Source organism: Macaca mulatta, chromosome 16 (genome assembly GCF_049350105.2).
Source record: "Macaca mulatta isolate MMU2019108-1 chromosome 16, T2T-MMU8v2.0, whole genome shotgun sequence".
Classification (NCBI taxonomy): Eukaryota; Metazoa; Chordata; class Mammalia; order Primates; family Cercopithecidae; genus Macaca; species Macaca mulatta.
The window spans coordinates 63,383,578-63,405,686 of NC_133421.1; the positions used below are offsets into that span (position 1 = coordinate 63,383,578).

General features: G+C 49.5%; 1 protein-coding gene and 2 long non-coding RNA genes across 4 annotated transcripts in view; 1 reads left to right on the forward strand and 2 right to left on the reverse strand.

The window, feature by feature from the left end:
* Nucleotides 1-21,899, forward strand: LOC106994034 (uncharacterized). The gene is made up of 4 exons (XR_003723793.2): nucleotides 1-139; nucleotides 3,857-3,948; nucleotides 6,191-6,315; nucleotides 21,772-21,899. It is a non-coding gene; the product is annotated as an uncharacterized LOC106994034 (long non-coding RNA).
* PLXDC1 (plexin domain containing 1) overlaps nucleotides 9,933-22,109 on the reverse strand; it is an 89,106-nt gene continuing 76,929 nt past the window's right edge. For both annotated transcript variants that reach the window (XM_015119507.3, XM_028836436.2), the window contains exons 11-14: nucleotides 21,029-21,164; nucleotides 15,573-15,608; nucleotides 12,971-13,131; nucleotides 9,933-10,766 (exon numbers count right to left, since the gene is read on the reverse strand). In XM_015119507.3, the coding sequence (XP_014974993.3) occupies nucleotides 10,647-10,766; nucleotides 12,971-13,131; nucleotides 15,573-15,608; nucleotides 21,029-21,164 (453 nt within the window). In that variant the 3' untranslated portion in view covers nucleotides 9,933-10,646. The remainder of the gene's footprint in view (nucleotides 10,767-12,970; nucleotides 13,132-15,572; nucleotides 15,609-21,028; nucleotides 21,165-22,109) is intronic.
* Nucleotides 17,708-19,163, reverse strand: LOC144335674 (uncharacterized). Its single transcript, XR_013406723.1, has 2 exons — nucleotides 19,021-19,163; nucleotides 17,708-18,726 (listed from the first exon to the last, which is right to left on the reverse strand). It is a non-coding gene; the product is annotated as an uncharacterized LOC144335674 (long non-coding RNA).

Genomic DNA, 22,109 nt, shown 5'->3' on the forward strand with positions numbered 1-22,109 from the left:
CAGGCGCAGTGCTGCGTGAGCCTTAGCCGCGCAAGCTGGGTGAAGGGAGAATCTGGTACCTTTTGCGGTTCCCACCAAGAGTGACAAAACCTTGCTAGTGTGGGAACTGAGCTCTGGACCCACGGCCGAGGCTTTGCATGTGAGCCGGGGCCACGGTGGAGGGAGGGATGGAGAAAGCCGCCCACTCGCTAACTGGGAATTCCAGAGTCCTGCTTCAGCACTTCACCTGCCTCAGCCTCTGCTGAAGGACTCTGGTTTGTTTTGTTTTGTTTTTTGAGACACACTGTTGCTCTCTTGCCCAGGCTGTGGTGCAGTGGCGTGATCTCTGCCCACCGCAGCATCCGCCTCCGGGGTTCAAGCAATTCTGCCTCGGCCTCCGGAGTAGCTGGGATTACAGGCGCCCGCCACCACGCCCGGCTAATTTTGTATTTTAGTAGAGGTGGGGTTTCACCTTGTTGGCCAGGCTGGTCTCGAACTCCTGGCCTCAGGTGATCCGCCCTCCTCGGCTTCCCAAAGTGCTGGGATTACAGGCGTGAGCCACCGCGCCCGGCCCGCTGAAGGACTCCTAATTCTAGAGGGGACCAGCAGACAGCTACCCCCAACAGATTTTTAGAGTCCCGGAGAGGTACCTCTCCACAGTCATCACGTTTTAACTTCCAGGGCTTCTTAAAGTTTAGGATCTTAAGAAGAAAACTTGTTGGTTAAGGGGGAAGTGTTTTGAATTGCATCCTTCTCGAAGAAGGGTTTGGGGAATATGAAGGCATGGGCAGTTTTGTTTTCTGGGCTTGAGATTTCATATGCTTACTTGGCGTGGGACCACCCCCACGGCTTTCTCTGTTCACAGCATTTTCCCAGTTTGACCTTCTGTATTCAGTCCTGGTCTTTCCAAATGCTGCAGCGACCAATCCTGGTTTCTATGTCGTCGTTAAGTTTTATTCAGCAATGGCTGCCCACGGAGCCCAAAAGGCATGCAACCGGAAGCAGCTTTTTCAGACATTTCCAGTCAAGGTGGCTCCAAATACGGAATTCCCAGCTCCGCTGAAATGAAGTGCTGAATTCAATAATAGATTAGCATTTGTCCAGCATTCTGGTTTATAGAATATGTTCAGATGCATTGCCACACTAATCTTTCAGTTCTCTGGTTTTTTTAGATTAAGAAACTCAAACTCAGGATGGTTAAGTGACTTGCTTAAGGTTCCTGACAAAAGTTACGGAAGCTTGAGGTTGAACTCAAACCTACTGATGCTAAACCCCATGTTATTTTGTGCTGTCCCTTTTTAAGAAATCTCAGCTTGGGCAACATAGTGAGACCCCATCTCTACAGAAAAAAATTAAAGATCAGGCTGGGCACGGTGGCTCATGCCTGTAATTCCAGCACTTTGGGAGACTGAGTTGGACGGATCACTTGAGGACAGGAATTCGAGACCAGCCTTGGCAATATGGCAAAACTCTATCTCTAGTAAAATACAAAAAATACAGTTCCCTATTGTGCTGTGCCTCAGTGGCCTCCTGTGTAGGGTAGAGGTAGCAATAGCACCCACCCCATAGATGACAATACAAGTACATCTCCTAAAATGTGCCTGGAACATAGGAAGCACCCAGTAAATGTGAGCTGCCAGCAGCACCACCAGCGGTACCATACCAGAGGCCAAAAGTCAGTAGACCAGGACCTTTGATTGTAAGTAATGTTTACCTCTGCCTAATTTTGTTAGTCGTGGCTCCTCCTCCACGGTGAAAGAGGGCTAAGTGCTTGTCTACAGAGGCAGAGGGAAGAGTGAGCACAGCTGGGAGAATTCTGCTCAGTCTGTAATGGGCCTGGGGGAGAAGAGCCGCAGGGAACAGAGATGGGTGTCAGCAGCTGCAGAGAGGGGAGGCTGCAGCCGAGCGAGCGTGGTGGATCACACCTATAATCCCAACACTTGGGAGGCTGAGATGGGAGGATTGCTTGAGCCCAGGAGTTCAAGATCAGCCTGGGAAGAAAAACAAGACCCCATCTCTACAAAAAATAAAATAATTAGCCAGGCATGGTGGTTCCCACCTGTAGTCCCAGCTACTTGGAAGGCTGAGGTGGGAGGATCACTTGAGCCCAGGAGTTCAAGGCTGCAGTGAGCCATGATTGCATCACTGAACTGAATCCTGGAAAACAGACTGAGACCCTGTCTCTAAAAAAAAAAGAAAAACGAGAGAGAAAAGGGAGGCTCTGAGAAGGGGAAGGTAAGCCCTGCAGGAGGCTGCCCTTTTGGCCTTAAGGAGGTGCTCTTGGAATTACTTAATGTTCCTTAAGAGAGCAGCATCTTGATCTGTTAATTAAAAATGGGATCTAAGGCCGGATACAATGGTTCATGCTTGTAATACCAGCACTTTGGGAGGCTGAGGTGGGTGTATCACTTGAGGCCAGGAGTTCAAGACCAGCCTGGCCAACATGGAGAAACCCCATCTTTACTACAAATACAAAAATTGACCAGGTGTAGCGGCTCACGCCTGTAATCCCAACACTTTGAGAGGCCAAGGAGGGCGGATCACCTGAGGTTGGGAGTTTGAGACCAGCCTGACCAATATGAAGAAACCCCATCTCTACTAAAAATACAAAATTAGCCGGGCGTGGTGGTACATGTCTATAATCCCAGCTACTCGGGATGGTGAGGTAGGAGAATCGCTTGAAGTCAGGAGGTGGAAGTTACAGTAAGCTGAGATCATGCCACTGCACTCCAGTCTGGGCAACAGAACAAGACCCTGTCTCCAAACACAAAAGAAACAAAACCACACAAACTTTGAGGGGGAAAGACCGAAGACGGGAAAGGCAAGCTGGAAGGGAAGGTTCTAACTCAAGACTCTGGGAATATATGATGAAATTTTATTGGCCCATATTCAGGTGATTTTTTTTTCAGTGCTTTTAGCTTTGTGGAAAACTGTAGGCATAATTTAGCTATCTCTAGGGACCAAATGTAAAAATGTTTTATGAACATCAGAAAAATCATCCCCCACAAAATTTCTCTTTGGATTTCACAGTTCACGTAAAGATTTTACACCCCTTCCTTCCTCACTGCACCTCCGGCCCCATCTTGGCGAAGGAAGTAATCCATTGTCCTCCATCCAAAAAGATAAATCAGATGGAGGCATCGCCTGGTGCTCTGTAAGGCTTGTGAGGAGTGCTTCTAATTATTCATGTGGGAGGGTCGCTAGTGTGGGCATTGGGATGAGAAGGAGGCAGCAACAACTAGGACATTCTCAAGCTCCTGGGGCTGTGCAGATAAATGGATGGTAAGCTCACAGTTTTGTGAGCCAAGAATGAGGATCTGAAGTCATCCCTAGGCATCTCTTTGAGGATCTCTACAGGCCTGGAGCAGTCTGTCTGTCATGATTCATAATCTGTTCTATATTAAACTGTGGCCACGTGGTTCTGGCAACACCCTGAGGTACACAGACAGCAACCTCAGATGGGAATCCAAAAACCTGTGCTTGGGGATTTTCTCTACTTACTAGCTGTGTGACCTTGTGCAAGTCACTTAATGGTGCCTGGCGCACAGGCGTTTAATGAGTGTGGATCAAGTGAATAAATAGGTAAGCCACCTCCCTGAGCCTCATTTTCCTCATCTGGGAAATGGAAAAACGATGCTTTTCCAACAGGCTGCGATCATGTAGGTAGAATTGCTTTCTAAATGGTGCACCTCAAACTTTCATGCACTTCACAGGAATCACCTGGGGAGCTGCCCAAATACAGATTCTGACTCAGTAGGTCTGGGGCCTGAGTGCCGCATTTCCAACTAACCCCAGGGAATGTTAATGCTGCCTGACTGGACCACACTTTATTATTTTATTTATTTATTTATTTTATTTATTTATTTATTTTTTGTAGAGATAAGGTCTCGCTACGTTGCTCATGCTGGTTTCGAACTCCTGGCCTCAAGCCATCCTCCCGTCTTGGCCTCCCAGAGAGCAGGATTACAGGTATGAGCCACTGTACCTGGCTTGGACCACACTTCATTGTATAGATTTACATTTTTTTTAGAGCAGGGTCTTGCTCTGTCCCCCAGGCTAGAGGGCAGTAGTGTGATCATGGCTCACTGAAGCTTCGAACTCCTGGTCCCAAGCCTCCTGAGTAGTTCGGACCACAGGGCATGTACCACTGTGCCTGGCCCTGGACCAAACTTTAACTAGCAAGGTTCTAGAGTCTAAAGTGCTTTCCAGGTGCTTGAAATCATTATTTCTTCAGCCAGTGGGGTGGGAGGGCTGTACCAAGGGCAGAGTGATCAAACATGGAGAGGGAGCTGTGGACACCCACACATGGGAATAAAGGAAAATCTTGAGTTCCATCAGGGAAATCCTAGCTAGCCCTGAGAAGTAAATAAGCAGCTTGATAAACAGGAAGGTAATAGTAGTCTAAAACAATAGCTAAGGAAGTTAGAGTCAGGAGATGTTTGGTTCCCCTCTAGAAACTAAAGATAACATCTTAACTTACTAGCTGTGTGACCGTGTGCAAGTCACTTAATGGTGCCTGGCACACAGGCGTTTAATGTCCCTGAGCTGTTTTTCAGAAGCCCAGACCTCTCCAAAGGGATCCGCTGGCTTGTAGACCTCAGGTAAGCAGGTGCTGAGGACTGACTGACTATAGTTCGTTCTAAATGTCTTCCTGAGGGACCTGGAGGAGGCCATGCCCATGAGCCAGAGCTAACATTCTTTTCTGCTGATCCCAAATGTCTAGACAAAGCTTTGCCTCCTGAACCAATTGCAAATCAGAAAATCTTTGAACCCACCTTATGACTTGTGGGTCCTGCTTTGAGAGGACCTTTTTAGGTCAAACCAACATATAGCTTCCATGTATTGATTTATGATTTTGCCTGTAATGTCTGCTTTCCTGAAATTTACCCCTGCCTTTTTTTTTTTTTTTTTTTTTTTTTGAGACGGAGTCTCACGCTGTTGCCCAGGCTGGAGTGCAGTGGCGCAATCTCGGCTCACTGCAAGCTCCGCCTCCCGGGTTCCCGCCATTCTCCTGACCCCTGCCTTTTAAAATCTTTACCTGCTGCTGGGCACAGCGGCTCATGCCTATACTCCTAGCACTTCAGGAGGCCAAGGTGGGCAGATCACTTGAGGCCAGGAGTTTGAGACCAGCCTGGTCAACATAGTGATACCTGTCTCTACTAAAAATACAAAAATTAGCTGGACGTGGTGGTACATGCCTGTAGTCCCAGCTACTCAGGAAGTTGAGGCTGGAGAATTGCTTGAACCCAGGAGGCAGAAGTTGCAGTGAGCTGAGATCGTACCACTGCACTCCAGCCTGGGCAACAGAGTAAGTGAGACTCTCTTAAAAAAAAAAAAGAAAAGAAAAGAAAAATTCCTTACAAGCCATCAAGAGTTCATATCTTAAGCATAAGCCACCCAATTCTCCTTGCTTGGAGTCCTGCAAACAAATGCCTTCCTTTATTGTTGCAAAGTTTCAGTGTGGACATCTGGTGTTATTGCACCAGGTGAGAACACCCGGTTTGGTTCTACAACATTCTAGTGTGCCCAGGATTGAGGAGCTTCCTGGGATGCAGGACTTTGTGTGTTAGAACCAGGGGAGTCCCGGATAGAACAATTTGGTCCCCCTATCAGGATAATGAAAGAGAAAGACATGCTTTGGTCTAAGTTGCTGTGTGACCTGAAAAAGAACCAGGCAGCTGATTGCTTAGGTCCCACCTTAGACCAATTAGTCTAGTACCTCCTATTTCACAGAGGTGGAAGCCATCCCAGAGAAGTCCAGTGACTTGGCCCACATCACCCAGCTACTCAGGGGCAGGGCTGAGGCCAAGCTCCCACCTTCCCACTCCCTGTCCAGCTCAGCACCTTCTCCATCAGTTTACATTGTCTTCTCTTAACACATTCCTCTTGATTTGGCAGACACAGCATGTTTATTTATAAATTGGCTTGTTTGGAGCCTGAAATTTAGCATCATTGATTTTGGCTGTGAGGTGTTCACATTTTTCCTCTCTTTGTTTTGGTTCGCTAAACCATGTTTTGTGAGTAAAACCACAAAGTAATAAAAACACAATGAGGCGGCTAAAGTTGTTCAAATGCAAAGCATCCAGAAATGTGACAGCATAGACTTTCTCAGATTTATTGTGTGTCCTCAGACAGTAGACAAAAATGCACGGGGTTTACTTCCAGGGATTTACGGGCCCAATATAAGTAAACAGCTGGGGTTTCTTTTTAGGCTGTTTCTCTTGGAGGTGGTGCAGGAGGTTAAAGAAAGCACCTCTGATGAGCAGATAGCTGGAGGCTGTTCCCAAGATCATGTCTCAGTGAAGAAGTTGGAGTCCAGCAGCCATCAGAACCAAGGTATGTGTGGTGGTCTTCAGAATGCCACCCCAAATCCTTTGCACTTTATTTTGCACACAGCAGGAGTTGTAAAAGAGTGCTTCCTTTTATTATTAACACCGAGAATCCATGCAGACAGTTTACACTAAACACGTGAATACATTGTGTTTTAAAAGGCTGGGTGCCCTCAGTTTCCAGATCTTTCTAATTGTATCACTAAATTCAGGTAGGTTTTTGGAGACAGAGATTGGCCGCATCGTATCTGTGACACTGACTCTTCTGGTGTAGGTTCGCATGGCCAGGGAGTCTGAGTGCAGCCCCTGATCAGTGCTTCATGCCAACCTGTGAGTCTATTCCAGGAACTAGAGGAGAGAGAGCCTTAGCCTTGCCTGCAACCAGATGAATGGTCAGCTTTAGTGGTGGACACTTTGCTTTTTGAATAGTGTGGTTGGCCAGCAGCTCTTGTCATTGTTTCTCTCTCTCTTAATTTAACAAACCAAGCTGAAGCCTGAGCACAGCTACAACCTTGTCCAATCTCTTTAGCAACAAAATACCTGTGTGTGCATATATTATTGCTAAAAACATTGGACAAGGCTGTATACAAACACACACAAACATACACAGATACGCTATACAGGAGACTCCTGATGAAACACACAAATTTTAAAAATTTATTTTTAAACAAATGCAGTGGGATGATTGTGGCTCTGTGCAGCCTTGAACTCCTGAGCTCAAGCGATCCTCCTGCCTCAGGCTCCCAAGTACCTGGGACTACAGGCGTGAGCCACTGCACCTGGTCATGCAGTGAAGGACTTTCTAAGCAAGACCTTGACTTGGAAAGTTGCCACCAACTCCCCAGCTCTGTGAGAAGTTTTGGGGGCAGGGAATTTAAACTCTCAAATTTAGCTGGTTTGCAGGGGCAGTTCTTTCCCAGTGATGAGCTGGGGCTGCTTCTGAAGAACATTTGGAATTAAAATCTAGAGCTCACCCCAGTCAGAGTAAAAAATAGCAGCAAATAAATGTTAGATCACAGCCTCTTCTTAGTCATACCCTTTTATACATGTCATGAGGGTCATTGCCAAAGAAAGAAGTGAGTTAAGTGTAAGGGAATCTGGTCGGAGGTGGACCAATAACCAGACTCATCCGAACGCTTGGCTGATGGTTTTCCAGTTGCTCCGTGGTTTATCCTTTGTGAGGATGCGAGTGACAATCAAGAGTTGGAAACGTGGGGCCTCAGCCCTGCTTCATAAACCAGGCAAGGAAGAGCTGAGGGTGGAGGTAGAGGGGTGCTGGTGGAAGGAGGGTCTGAATTAGAGGAAGAAAAAGGACAGCGCAGCAAAGATTTGGGTTCCTTTCAAGCTTCTGAAGGACACAGTGGGCTGTAACAGAGCTCTCTGGATGAGGGAAGCACAGCCCACCAGCAAAGCATCTACCACCTGTGTGTGTCTCAAATGGCCAGTTCCTGTTGTGGCCTGATTCCATGGACGGCACCACTTGTCCCACTCCCTAACTCTAGCACATGTTTCCCCACTGGGAGCTCGGCCAACCATGTTAGATCCCTGAAGGGAAAGAATGTCAGGAGTGGAGGAAGGGGTGGTGATGCAGAGAGGCTTCTGCTGCTAGCCCCTGCAGGTAGAGAAAGTGCCAGATGCCTCGCCCTCAGTCAAAGCAAGCCTGGCTGACCCATGGGATGTCAGTGGCATGGGGAGTGGAGGTATTTGGCGGCAGACGGCCTGTTTGTTTATGACAAAAAGTACCAAGAGAAGCCTACAGATTTCTCAAGCCAAAACACTTAGACCAAGTCTCCCAAAAAATAGAACCAAGCATCTCATAGAGTTAATGATGATTGTCTATAGGATCCCTGACAATGTAAGCATTATCTTTTTCTGTTCTTTTTTTTTTTTTTTTTTTTTTTTGGAGACAGGGTCTCACTCTGTCGCCCAGGCTGGAGTACAGTGGCATGATTATGATGATTATGACCCACTGCAGCCCAACCTCCCAGGCTCAAGTGATCCTCCTGCCTCAGCCTCCCTAGTAGCTGGGACTACAGGTGCGCCCCACTACACCTGGCATTTTTGTTGTTATTGTTGCCCAAGCTGGTCTCAAACCCCTGGGCTCAAGCAACCCTCCCACCTTGGCCTCCCAAAGTGCTGGGAGTACAGGCACGAGCCATCATGCTTGGCCAGATAAGCGTTTCTTGGACAGATCCTGGAGTTCTCCAAAGTTTAGAGCAGGTTAACTGGGTAGCTATGGAGTGTGACCAGATGGAGACATGGGTCTTGTGGCCAGCCCTGCGACCAACTGACAGTCTAGCAAGGCAAGGTGGTAGGTACTTCACACACTATGCACACCCATCCCAGGCAGCCGTAGAACCCTAGGCCTCCCCACCCCACAGACACATGCGGGCTCCAGGGAAAGCAAGTGGTTGGTAGGTGCCTCCCCAACCTGGTGTATTTGGGCATCCTTGCCCTGGGCGACACAGTGAGTCCCTTTCTCAAAAAAACATCCCTTCCATGCCAGCTGCCTGTGTCCCAACCACTCAGGCGCTTTGCCGCTCAACAGAATCCACCTGCAGTTCCCTGCTAGGTATGTCTCAAGGAGCCCTTGAGCCACCCGACTTGTCTTTAATGCCTATAAAATCCAGTTCAGAGGAGGAAAAATATTTATCAGGCAAGTCCTGCCTTTGGAGGTATGTATAGGCACTGACACCAGAACAGGCCAGTGAATAAACTCGGCACCAAACAGGCCATCAGAATAGGGAGCCCCTCATGGTAAATGTGGCTGCGCATAGCAAGCTCGCTCAGGGAAAGCTGGGCCGCAGGTTGGGGTAAAGCACTTGATGCAGGCTGTAACATGTTTTGATGCAGAAGTTACTGGTTCTGAGCAGAAAGGGCAAGGTAAGAGAGCAAAGCCTAAAATGCAGTTCCCCCTTGAGTTCTTTTCTCTCCTCTTATTTTACTTCCTTCCCATGATAACATGCCCCAAGGGCTGAGAGCCGCTGTACTGTGTTTAACAGATGGAGAGAACACCTTCTTTAGGCTTTCAGAGCTACAGAAGCCAGGGCTAAAACGCCAACTCTATAGCCATGAGGATCAGCCTTTTTTTTTTTTTTTTTTTTTTTTGAGACGGAGTCTCGCTCTGCTGTCACCCAGGCTGGAGAGCGGTGGCGCTATGTGAGCTTACTGCAACCTCTGCCTCCCAGGTTCAAGTGATTCTTGTGTCTCAGCTTCCTGAGTAGCTGGGATACAGGCAAGTGCCACCACACCCAGCTAATTTTTTGTATTTTTAGTAGAGACAGTTTCATTATGTTGGCCAGGCTGATCTCAAACTCCTAACTCAGGTGATCCGCCTGCCTCAGCCTCACAAAGTGCTGGGATTACAGGTGTGAGCCACCACACCCGGCTGAGGACCAGCTTGAGTCTAGGGACCCTGGAATGCAACAGCCCCAGTCTTGACTTTAGTTAACCTGTGTCATATGCAGGGGCTTTAGGTGGCCAGGAGCAGGGGATCTGGCTGGCTGGCCATCTCCAGGTCAGGAGGCTCCGAGACTGCTACAGAGCAGATCATTGACAGCCTGTAACTGAGTCCAAATTCATTCTGCTTGCTGCGTGACAGCCAATACGTTGAGAGACAAGGAGTTGGAGCAAGGAAAGGTATTTTATTTCGGAGAGCCAGCAAACCAAGAAGATGGTGGACTAATGTCCTAAAGAACTGTCTTAAAATTATGTGGGTTTTGCCTTGTCTTTTCTGTTTAGGTCAGGGGGAAAGGAAGGGGCTGACAACCGCAGACATCTGGACACCAGCAAGGGTCCAGGGGAGGTTTGCGGAACTTCCTTGTCGTTGGCTAACAGTCTCTCATGTGACAACAGCCAAACCTCCTCCTCGTTCCTATAAATCTTTAACAAAAATAGTTAGCTGTTTACATGCTTCCCCTTTAATCCCAGAGTTAGTTTTGCAAATGGCATGGTTGCTGTTTTTGCGTTTTATCTCAGTGCTCTAAAGTTATCCTAGCCTAGGTGCAGGAATAGGTAAAGGCCCCTTAAACAAAAATGGAGTTAGTTATGTTAGTTCTTCTGCTGTTTCATGGTTACAATACCCAGAAGAGAACCCTTGCATCAAAACAGGATGAGATTAGATTATTGTTCCTATAAAAAATCCATGTGGTTGTTTTTTGGCCCCCTCTTCAACATCCGGGGCGTGCTGACGAAGCGAGCAGCAGCTCTGGAGCCATAAACCACCATCTCATCTCAGCCCAGGGCATGCTGGGAAAGGCCAGGAAAAGTCACTTCTCTTCTTTGCTTTAACTGTCTTTTCTGTGGTCTCAAAGTCTTCACAAGGGAGACCTGGTGTTCTCAGCACTGCTCAGCCTCCATGAAGCCCTCCTTCTCATGGCCCGAGGGCTCCACCTCTGCATAGGTGGAATGGTCGGGGTGGCTGCGAAACTTCATGGCTGGCCAGTGGTGAGGTCTACGCTGCAGAAGGCACAGAGGCAAAGTCAGCGGGCATGCCCCCACCATGGGGACCCCACACTCCTGAGCGACAGAGCCAACCAAGGCTCTCTCTTACAAGGGCCCTGGGGCAATTGGGGCCTACCAGGAGCCACACAACTGACCTTCAGGGACCCTCTCCCTAAAATGTTCCCTGCTGTGATCCCCCAACCACTGGGAAACCTGCCGGAAGCTAGAGTGTGGAAGGAGGATACTTTATCTTTCACTGCGTGGTCTGTAGAACTCATAGCTAAAAGATTCAGCAATACACCAAGTGGAGACCTGGGACTGCAATGTGAGGAAATGGCTCAGAGATGGCTGGAATGGTGCCTGAGGATCTGGAAATGCCAAGATAACCCTCCAAGGTAGCACAGGGTCCACATCAGAGTCAATAGGGGGCTTATTAAAATACAGATTCTGGCCTGTGCGGAGGCTCATGCCTGTGATCCCAGCACTTTGGGAGGCCAGGGTGGGCAGATCACGTGAGGCCAGGAGCTCAAGACCAGCCTGGCCAACATGGTGAAACGCCATCTCTACTAAAAATACAAAAACTAGCTGGGTGTAGTGGCACGAGCCTGTAGTCCCAACTACTCAGAAGGTTGAGGCACCAGAATTGCTTGAACCCCGGAGTCAGAGGCTGCAGTAAGCTAAGATTGTGCCACTGCACTCCAGCCTTGGTGACAGAGACTCTCAAATATAAATAAATAAAATGCAGATTCCTGGGCCTGCCTTAGACCTGCCCTATCAGAATCCCTGTGGCCTGGGGATCTGCAATTCCCAGGTGTTACCCAGGTAGGCTAAGACTTCAGAATGGCTAAGCTTCCTAAGAAACTGGGGAATTAGGGCCGGGCACGGTGGCTCACACCTGGAATCCCAGCACTTTGGGAGGCCGAGACAGGTGGATCAGGAGGTCAGGAGTTCAAGACCAGCCTGGCCAAGATGCTGAAACCCCGTCTCTACTAAAAATACAAAAATTAACCGGGTGTGGTGGCACATGCCTGTAATCCCAGCTACTCAGGAGGCTGAGGCAGGAGAATCGCTTGAACCCGGTCGGCAGAGGTTGCAGTGAGCCGAGATTACGCCACTGCACTCTAGCCTGGGTGGCAGAGCAAGACTCCATCTCAAAAAAAAGAAAAAGAAAAAGAAATTGGGAGAACGACCTAGGCCTGTGGGTAATGAGGCTGGTGGGCTCGTGACCCACGTGGAGGAGACTAGAGTCACAGAGGCACCACTGCTACACCCTGTGGGGAACTTTAGAAGCCAGAAGTGGAGGATTGGGGGCAGGAGCTGCTGAGCTCTGCGGCCCCAAGTGAAGGAGGCTGAGCCTTACATCCCATGCTGCCCCTCAGGCTGGCTCTTCAGAATTGAGACGTTCAAAACTTAGCATCCTCAACTAAAGCTCCCAGAGGGCAGCTCTTATCATTATTTCACTTGTCTATTTCATTTTTATTTTAGAGATGGGGTCTCCTCTATCGCCCAGGTTGGAGTGCAGTGGTATGATCAGGGCTCACTGCAGCCTCAAACCACTGGGCTCAAGGGATCCTCCCACCTCAGCTTCCCAAGTGGCTGGGACCACAGGTGCGTGCCACCATGCTGGGATAATTTTTAAAATTTTTGTAGAGACGGAGTCTTGCTCTGTTGCTCAGGTTAGTCTCTAAACTCCTGTGCTCAAGTAATCCTGCCTCAGTTTCTCAAAGTGCTAGGATCTTAGGAAGGAGCCACTGCACGTGCCCCTCAATTTTAACCTTAAAGGCAGGTATCAGTAGGCAAAAGAGGCAGAGACCCTGGTTCCATCATGGCTCTGAGTAAGAACTGAGCCTGGCATTTGGGCATGAGACCATAAATCACTAGAGATAGGCTGCACAGCCACTAGATGGGCACTGTGTGGCACTGTGGCCTTCTTTCTTTCCTCCGGGGATTCTTTTCTGATTTCACGAATGGGGGAACAAAAGCAGAGGGGTTGTTCCACAGGACAGGAGGGCCGAGGGAGTTCTGAGGTGCTGATTTCTCAGGGTGTAGGACTTAGTGGGCGCCAGCTATCTCAAAATGTGTCAGGATGGGGTGGATGAGGTCTTCTCAGGTATGTGGCAGGGGAGAGGGAGAAGGGGAGAGGCAGGGAACAAATGGCCCAGGAGACGCTGACGCAGAAGCGGATGGCAGCCAGCCCTGCGGCCACAGATGACACGGACCTCGATGAAGAAGAGCGCAGCGTTGGATGTGGGGTGGCCATTGATGTAAATTCCAGCCAGGATGATGGCCGCCACAAGGAGGACTGCCAGCACAATGCCCACGATGGTGCCCAGGTGCACAGGGGTGCCCTTTGTCTTGGGGGACAGGTTGTTCTGAAGGCCTGTGGAGAGATCATTAGGGCAGGCAGGGGCTGCAGGGGAGCAGGGAAGGTGGAACCATGGGGTCTTGGGTTCTAACAAAGTCTCAGAGATGAAAGCCGACAGAGCCTTTGGGTCCACGTATCAAATACAGGAAGAGGTTGGGTGGGAGTTGGAATCATTATGAGTAAGGCATTCATGTTGTGCTTGACACCATCTGGGTAGTTTTCCAAAATCACCTAAAAGTTGCCCCAAATGTCTAATAAGGATCATAAGAGAAGTTCTCTCTGATATCTGTGCCACTACATAAGTGCTATTAAGGAATTCACAAAGGGCATCTGAGGGTTAAGAGTTTGGGATCTGAAATCTGGCTGCCTGGATTGAAATCTATGCTCTGCCACTTACTAGCTGTGTGACCTTGTGCAAATTATCTAACCTTTCTCTGTCTTCATTATCACCTCTGTTGAACAAGGATAATAATACCCACCTAATGGGGTTATTGTGAAGGTTAAAATGACATGATTCATGTCAAGCACTGAGGACCATGTCTCCCATTTTGGATGACTTCAATAAGTATTAGCTATTATGATGGCAAATGACCATAGTTTTTCCTATCACTGTCCACTCCCAGATTGTGACCTCTTGGAGGGCAAGGATGATGTCTTATTCAACTCTGTGTCCTCAGCTTTTAGAAAAACTGGCAGGGGCTGGCCGTGATGGCTCACTCCTCTAATTCCAGCACTTTGGGAGGCCAAGGCAGGCGGATCACCTGAAGTCAGGATTTCAAGACCAGCCTGGCCAACATGGTGAAACCCCATCTCTCCTAAAAATACAAAAATTAGCCAGGTGTGGTGGCACACTCCTGTAGTCACAGCTACTCAGGAGGCTGAGGCAGGAGAATAGCTTGAACCTAGGAGGCGGAGGTTGCAGTGAGCCGAGATCGTGACACTGCACTCAAGCATGGGTGACAGAGTGAGACTCCATCTCGAACAAAACAAAAAAACTGGCAGGCCCGTCAGAGAAGCTCCAAGAAAGTATATGGAATGATGTAGGTCCTCTGGAAGCCAATAAGCCAACAGGCACTCTCTGAGAACATCCTAGGCATTTGAAATACATCCCGGGGGAGAGAGTATTTTCCACAGAGCTGGAAGCTCAACCCCTTTCGTGCATGACTGAGGTAATGGAAATAACAGAGAGGTTAAGTGATTTCCCCACAGACACACAAATTCAGTGCCCACCCCTAAAAAACCTAGTTGCCTGACACTACCTGGGGTGGCTATTTGCCTCTTTACCCTATCCTAAAGGAATGTGGAGATAATGAGGTAGAGAAGACAGATGAGCAGGCTGGCAACAAAAATGTTGCATTCTTCCTACACAGCTAGTGGGTGGGTTGGAAGGCAGCTAGGGGTGGCGAGTTTTAATGGGATGTTGCATGCACTCAAAATCATTGTCCTCCCCATCCCCTTTGCTCTACTCTGCACTCTGTAAGCAGAGGACACCCAGGAGAGAAACTATCCTGGGGCACTCCAGGGCATGGCTAGGGCCTCTGTCTGCCAACAGGTGGGAGGACTGAGGTGAAATGCCCCAAGTGAACCTCCCCTGACCTGGATGGCAATCAGCCCGCAGCCTGCAGTGGCTCTGATGATTTGATGATGAGGGCTTCTGCTGATGAGCACATGGTGCAGAGTGAGGGGATTATGGTCCAGCCACCCCCACAACACACACACACACACTCACACCCACTGCCTATGGAGGAGCAATGGCTCCATCTCTGCTGGGGGACACCATCACACTGTGCTGCATTAATAATCTTTCCTCTCCTGCTGGAAGCCCAGATGACAATCTCCAGCCCTGGGGTTGGAAGGCACTTTCATTTCTACTCTTGCACAGGTTGCAACAAAGGCCTGAGCTGGCTCTGGGCAAAGGGCAGGGGAGGTGGGGGCAGCTCCCACCCTCAGAAAGGAGATTATCCTTCTAGGTAATCCTAGGAGGCTGCAGTGAGTCCCACCTTCTGGTACCCTGCAAAAATTGTAGTGGACCATTTTATGTCCTCTGCCAGCCTGAGTGAGGAAAGAAGCTGCTCTCCACCCCTTGCTGACTATGAGCCCGTGGGGATCGGAGGGGATGGCCACAGGCCCCACCCATGCCTGCCCTGGCTCAGTCCTTCCCCTCCTCCCACTCCTTTCTGGGCAGTGAATATTCAAGGGCAGAGAGCCAGGAGAAGAACCACAGGAGGTTCATGGCTGAGGTGAGAAATGTCGGGTAGACATGTTCCTTCAATCTAGGGCACCTGTACCCAGAAGCACCCCTGCCTCCCCACCCAGCAGAAGGTCTGGGATGCTCAGGCTGCAGTTGCTCCCTCTCCGCACTCATAAAAATAGTGCAGGCAGCTGCTGCACCCTCTTCTGGGGTGGGTCCAAGAGGCGCTGGGTCTGACGCTGAGGGCAGGTGGTTCTGTACTCACCATCTCCTCCTGCATAGGGATTCGACTTGGTGTCATCTTCAAAGAGAGAGGACAGAAGGAGCAAGATTAGTGGACTCATTACGGCCTTTGTCACTCTGAGTCCAGATGGGACTTTAGGGAGGTTCAGCCCAAACTTTCATTTTAGAGGTAAGGAAACTGAGGCTCAGAGAGGGGAGGAGACTTGCTCAACATCACACAGCAGTTGAGTGTAGCTGGAGGGTGGGGAGTATATGAGCGGCGGCTGGTGAGAGATGAGGCTGGGAGTGGAGGGCCGGCTGCCAGGAGAGCAATAGGAGGCTGTGCACGTTCTTCTGCAGGGCAATAGAGAGCTGAGTATGGGTCTGAAGAGGGACTGTATGTGTCACAAGGTGAGATCAGCTTGGAGACTCCCTGGGGCTGCAGTGTGCAGGAGACAGTCCCAACCCACTTTTTGTCTATACTTCGAGACCTGTCGCCTGTGGCTTTCTAAGTAAGTTTCAAGGGTCCACCCTTCCTATGATTCCTTCCCAAGCAGATTTTTATGGGGAAAGACAAGCAAAAGTTTCATGTCAGGAGAATGCTGTAAATGACTGAAGATTCTTGCCCTAAGCACCTGAACTTTATTTATTTATTTATTTATTTATTTATTTATGGAGAGAGGTCTTGCTCCATCACACGGTCTGGAGTGCAGCGGTACAATCACAGCTCACTGCAGCCCTGACCTCCTGAACTCAAGTGACCATCCCACCTCAGCCTCCCGAGTAGCTGCACCTGGCTAATAAAAAAATATTTTTTTGAGATGAGGTCTCACTGTGTTGCCCAGGCTGGTCTCCAACTCCTAGGCTCAAGCAATCCTCTTACCTCAGCCTCTCAAAGCACTGGGGTTATAGGCGAGAGCCACCTCACCTGGCCTAACAAGGTATTTAAACTCACGCAGGAAGAAATGCATGCAATGTTGATCAAATGAGTGGTCATTTTCTGTTGTTAGTTGTCACTTCTTGTGGCTATCAAGGTGTTCTGTTCTGTTGCTTATAAGATAAGCCCTTCTGCACACAGTTGTTCTGGGTGAGTGCCTGTCTCTCTTTGGAATAAAATGCATGGGCTTTGTGACAGCTACTTGCCACTCAGAGGTCTTCTGGTTCATTTAAGTGAGTAGCGTTTGATTGCGAGTGAACAGCTCTTAAATCCAGCCCCCATGTCTCCCGCTCCTCCTGCCCTGCTGCTTTCTACCTCTGTCCTGCCCAGGCAGGCCCCTGCTGGGTCCCTTCGTTCACATCTCCCTGTTGGAGCCTGTACCCTCATAGAATGGACGGGAAAGACTATCCCACGCCTGCCTCTGCAAGTCTCCCTGTGTGGGCTGTAACCACACAGGCAGGAGAGTGACTCAAGCTGTCCTGCCAAGATGCCTTGCAACTTGGGCATGTCGGGGGAAGTCATGATTAAAAATGTTTTTTCTTATAAACCAGGCACAATGGCACGTACCTGCAGCTACTCAGTAGGTTGAGGTGGGAGGATCCTTGAGCCCAGGAGTTCAAGTCCAGCCTGGGTAACATAGCAAGATCCCGTACCACACTCCAAAAAGTTTTTTCTCTTACAGATGTAACTTCAGAATCTTTGCCACCTCTTCCAGGACTGGAAGGACATAGAGCCCTAACTGTCTTCACTTTTTACTCTAATGAATGTTTTCTGTTGGGAACCATTACACAAAACGTAGAAGTGAGACCCATTTCTGAGCTGGCAGGGGATGCACACAGATAATAAAACTGGCAGACAGAACTCACTGCCTCTGTAGGACAGAGGACCTACGTGGTGGGCTGTAGGACAGCCCGGGGGCTCAGTAATAACAAGTCAGGATTTAGGCTTGGCCCCCAAGCGGCGTGCCCTGGGCTCCCCATGCCACCACAGCCCCCCTTCTAGCCTCTGACACTGTGGCTCCACCAGACACTGTCTGGCTAAACCCTCTGGATGCGGCAGGGTGTGTCTGCAGCCCTCCTGGCCCAGTGCTGGGCTCAGAACATGCCCTCAGTAAGCCTAGGGGGCTAACTGGTGGTAACTAAGCAGGGACTACCTCCTTGTAAGAGGAGCTTTCTTTGACTGGAAGGTTACCCCTGGACTCAATCACCAACTCCCCAAAGGGCAAAGTTTCTTTCTGCTTCTTTTTCTTTTCTTTTCTTTTTACTTTCTTTCTTTTTCTTTTTTTGAGACAGTGTTTCACTGTCACCCAGGCTAGAGTGCAGTGGCACAATCATAGCTCACTGCGGCCTCAACCTCCCAGGCTCAGGCGATCCTCCCACCTCAGCTTCCTGAGTAGCTGGGATTACACATAAGGGCCACCACGCCCAGCTAATTTTTGATTTTTGGTAGAGACATAGTTTTGCCACGTTGCCCAGGCTGGTCTTGAACTCCTGAGCTCAAGTGATCCGCCTGCCTGAGCATCCTAAAGTATTGGAATAACAGGCGTGAGCCTCCTCTCCCAGCCTCTACTTCTTTTTCACTGAATCCCCTGCAGCAGCACCACGTGCTCTGCTCTCAGTGCCAGCTCCTTGTTATTCCGGAGCAACTTCAGAGTAATGGGAGCTGTCGCAATCTGCCTCACTTTCCCACATTTTGCTACTCTACCCTGACCCTGAATTCACATAGAGCCTTTTCCATTTCTTTCAGCACCAAGAGAGGCAATGGGGTTGAGGGGAAAGACCTCTGCTTTTGGAGCTAGATGAAACCTGACTCTATCCCTTCTTGGCTGTGTGACCTTGGGAAGTCATCTGCCTCTCTGAGCCTTAGTGTCTCCTTTATGAAACAGGGATATAACAGTGTCAAGATCCAGGATTGTTGGGAGGACTGAATATTAATTTACATGCCACTTTAGCACCCTACTGGGCATAGAGTTGGTCCCCCAAAATGCTGGTGCTTTCTATCATTCATTCATTCTCCTCCACAACTTCCCCCCAGCCAGGTCCATGGGTCCCTGCCCTTGTTCTCTAGTTTTCTAGGAAAGGCAGGGGACACACCAGGCTCGGTGGCTCACGCCTGTAATCTCAGCACTTTGGGAGGCTGAGGTGGGTGGATCACGAGGTCAGGAGTTTGAGACCAGCCTGGCCAACATGGCGAAACCCCATCTCTACTAAAAATACAAAAATTAGCCGGGTGTGGTGGTGTGCGCCTGTAGTCCCAGCTACTTGGGAGGCTGAGGTGGGAGAATTGCTTGAACCTGGGAGGCAGAGGTTGCAGTGAGCTGAGATTGTACCACTGCACTCCAGCCTGGGTGACAGAGCGAGACTAGGTCTAAAGAAAAAAGAAGGCCGGGTGCGGTGGCTCAAGCCTGTAATCCCAGCACTTTGGGAGGCCGAGACGGGCGGATCACGAGGTCAGGAGATCGAGACCATCCTGGCTAACACCGTGAAACCCCGTCTCTACTAAAAAATACAAAAACTAGCCGGGCGAGGTGGCGGGCGCCTGTTGTCCCAGCTACTCGGGAGGCTGAGGCAGGAGAGTGGCGTAAACCTGGGAGGCGGAGCTTGCAGTGAGCGGAGATCCGGCCACTGCACTCCAGCCCGGGCGACAGAGCGAGACTCCGTCTCAAAAAAAAAAAAAAAAAAAAAAGAAAAAAGAAAGGGGACACTGTGGAAAGAACATCTCACCACTTACCCCTCACATAACTTTCAATAACCTACTTTGCCCCTTTACGAGCCTCTTTCTTTATCTATAAGAAAGGACTGTGGGCCAGACATGGGGGCTTAGGCCTATAATCCCGGCACTTTTAGAGGTTGAGGCAGGAGGATCACCTGAGCCCAGGAGTTTGAGATCAGCCTGGGCAACATAGTGAGACCTCATCTCTACAAAAAATTTTTTAAAAATTAGCCAGGTATGGTGGTACATGCCTGTAGTCCCAGCTGCTTGGGAGGCTGAGGTGGGAGGATTGCTTGAGCCCAGGAGTTGGGGGCTGCAGTGAGCCATGATCACACCACTGTACTCCAGCCTGGGCAACAGTGAGACCCCGTCTAAAAAAAAAAAAAAAAAAAAAAAAAAAAAAAAAAAATCCTAACATAGGATTAGAGGGGGAAGAAAATAGTGGCTGAATAATGTTTTAAAATATTAGCTTTTTTCTTCTTTCCTTTCCTTCTTATCATTATTCCTTTCAAGCAGATATTTGGTTCAGGGGAGGCTATAAAGAACCCACAAGTCTTTCAGTCTTAGCCTAAAGGGACGGGGCTTTCAAAGCTGGATGTGGGGTTTTGTTTTGTTTTGAGACAGGGTCTTACCCTGCCACCCAGGCTGGAGTGCAGTGGCATGATCTTGGCTCACTGCAACCTCTACCTCCCAGGTTCAAGCAATTCTCCTGTCTCACCCTCCCGAGTAGCTGGGACTACAGGCGCCCACCACCACGCTCAGTTAATTTTTGTATTTTTAGTAGAGATGGGGTTTCACTGTGTTGGCCAGTCTGGTCTCAAACTCCTGACCTCATGATCCGCCCACCTCGGCCTCCCAAAGTGCTGGGATTACAAGCGTGAGCCACCGCACCCGGCCAATTTTTATATATTTAGTAGAGACGGGGTTTTACCATGTTGGCCAGGCTGGTCTCGAACCCAGTGATTCGCCCACCTCAGCCTCCCAAAGTGCTGGGATTACAGGTGTGAGCCACTGTGCCTGGCTGCGATGCAGGGTATTGAAAAAGGATAAAAGAGAGGAATGTCTCAGACATAGCTACAGAATCCTGGAGGGGGCATGGGAGAAAGGGAAGAGATTTGAGGCCTGGGACCAGAGGAGCCTGCACAAGGCTTCCTGGGACACTGCCTGGTGCATTCAGGGGGATGGACCTCTGGCAGCTTCAACCAAGACCCCCAGGCCTCCAGGTAGCAGGGAAGCCCCTGGTTCGGCCAGACCTGAATAGTCAGGGTGGATGGACAGCTGAGGTGGAATTCCCCATCCATCACTCCAGGAGCAGGGAAGTCCCTGGACAGTCCCTGAATAGTCAGGGTGGATGGACAGCTGAGGTGGAATTCCCCATCCATCACTCCAGGGCCTGAAAGTGAGAAGCTGGGGGAACTTACAGAAAAACAAGGCAGCCTTTCTCTCACACCTGAGTGTATGGATTGAGTTCATATCTGCTACAGGGATGAGCCTTTTCAGGTTCTGTGAGGACTGCTATTAAGATTAGCAGAGATAAGTTATATAAAATACCTGGCACTGGGCTGGGATATTAATTTTTCCCCTCTTCACAGTGAATTCTGTCTGTAGCCCTGATGTGGGCCAGCACAGTGGTTAGAGCCTAGGAGTAGAGTTCAAGTTCTGAATCTGCCTCTGCTTCTCACCAGCAAGTGACCTAAACTGTCTGAACTTCAGGCCCCCTTAGCTATAAAAGGATGGGGCAGTTCCCATCCCATAAGATCATCGCTGTCAGGGAGAGAGAGGGGGGGCCCCAGAGGGGTAGTTCTCCTTCCTGGCCTCCTCTCTGCTCCCCACCTGGGCTCAGGACTTACCTTCTGTGGTGAGGCTGTCGATGAAGAGGGAGGAGGAGGTAGTGGTGAGGTCTCCATCATAGGGGCTGAAGGAAGTGTCAGGGGAGGCCGAGTTGTGGTACTCATCCTGGAAGTCCTCGCACGTCCTGCCCTCTGCCTGCAGGAGAGAGCCAGTGCTGTGTCCTGAATGCATTTACACCTTTCCCTTCATCCTGAAAGCATCTTATCTTACAGGGCAATTTATCTGTCAGCTGCTTCAAATCCTTCCTCAAGGAAGGAGCTGAGATGCCAATCTCAAATAAATAGAGCAAATCTGAACGGTCACCAACAGCTAACTTCAGAAGTAGGCGGCTGGACAAGATTTTTTTTTAAGCCCAGACTCAGACTAATAAATAGACCGTGGTGAGTGCATGGCCATGGGGTCTGGAGAGTTGATATTTAAATGCTGGGCCCATCACCTTCTAGCTGCAAGATGCAGGCCAATTCATTAAACTTCTCTGAGCCCCCATTTTCCCCTCTGATCAATGGGGGTAATGGCCCCAGCTTCTGGGTCAGCCTAAATAAGAGCGAGGGTAGGGCAGCTCACAGTCACATGCTTGGCACATGCAGCATGCTTGCTTTGCAAGAAGAGATAAAGGGAGGGGGCAAAAAAAAAAAAAAAAAGAGGGCACAGATGAATAGACTCATCTGTGTTAGTCTATGGTGTGAGAATAGGATGCTTTCCATCCAGAATCAGTGTTGAGTGTACTGGAAAATTCTTGCAGCGAGAAGGAACCTGGATGGGATTCTAAAAAGGAGATGCCCGGAACCACCCTCCTTACTTCCGGAATGACTGCCTTCCTCAAAAGCCAGAGGACCAGAGGCTCAGCAGGTGCGTCATTAACGTCAGCAGGTGCACAGTCTCCCAGAGGAGCCAGCAGTGGCTGAGGCCATGCCTAACATCCCCTCTGCATGCACCAAAAGAATTCCTTGAGAGCTGCCCACTTAAGGCCAAGGCATCAGAATGCTCGCCTCAAAGACCCACAGAGCCCTCTGAAACCTTCCAAAGTGGGTCTCATTGTCTCAGGGCAGTCTGGAAAAGAAATCTCAGATAGAGGGGAGG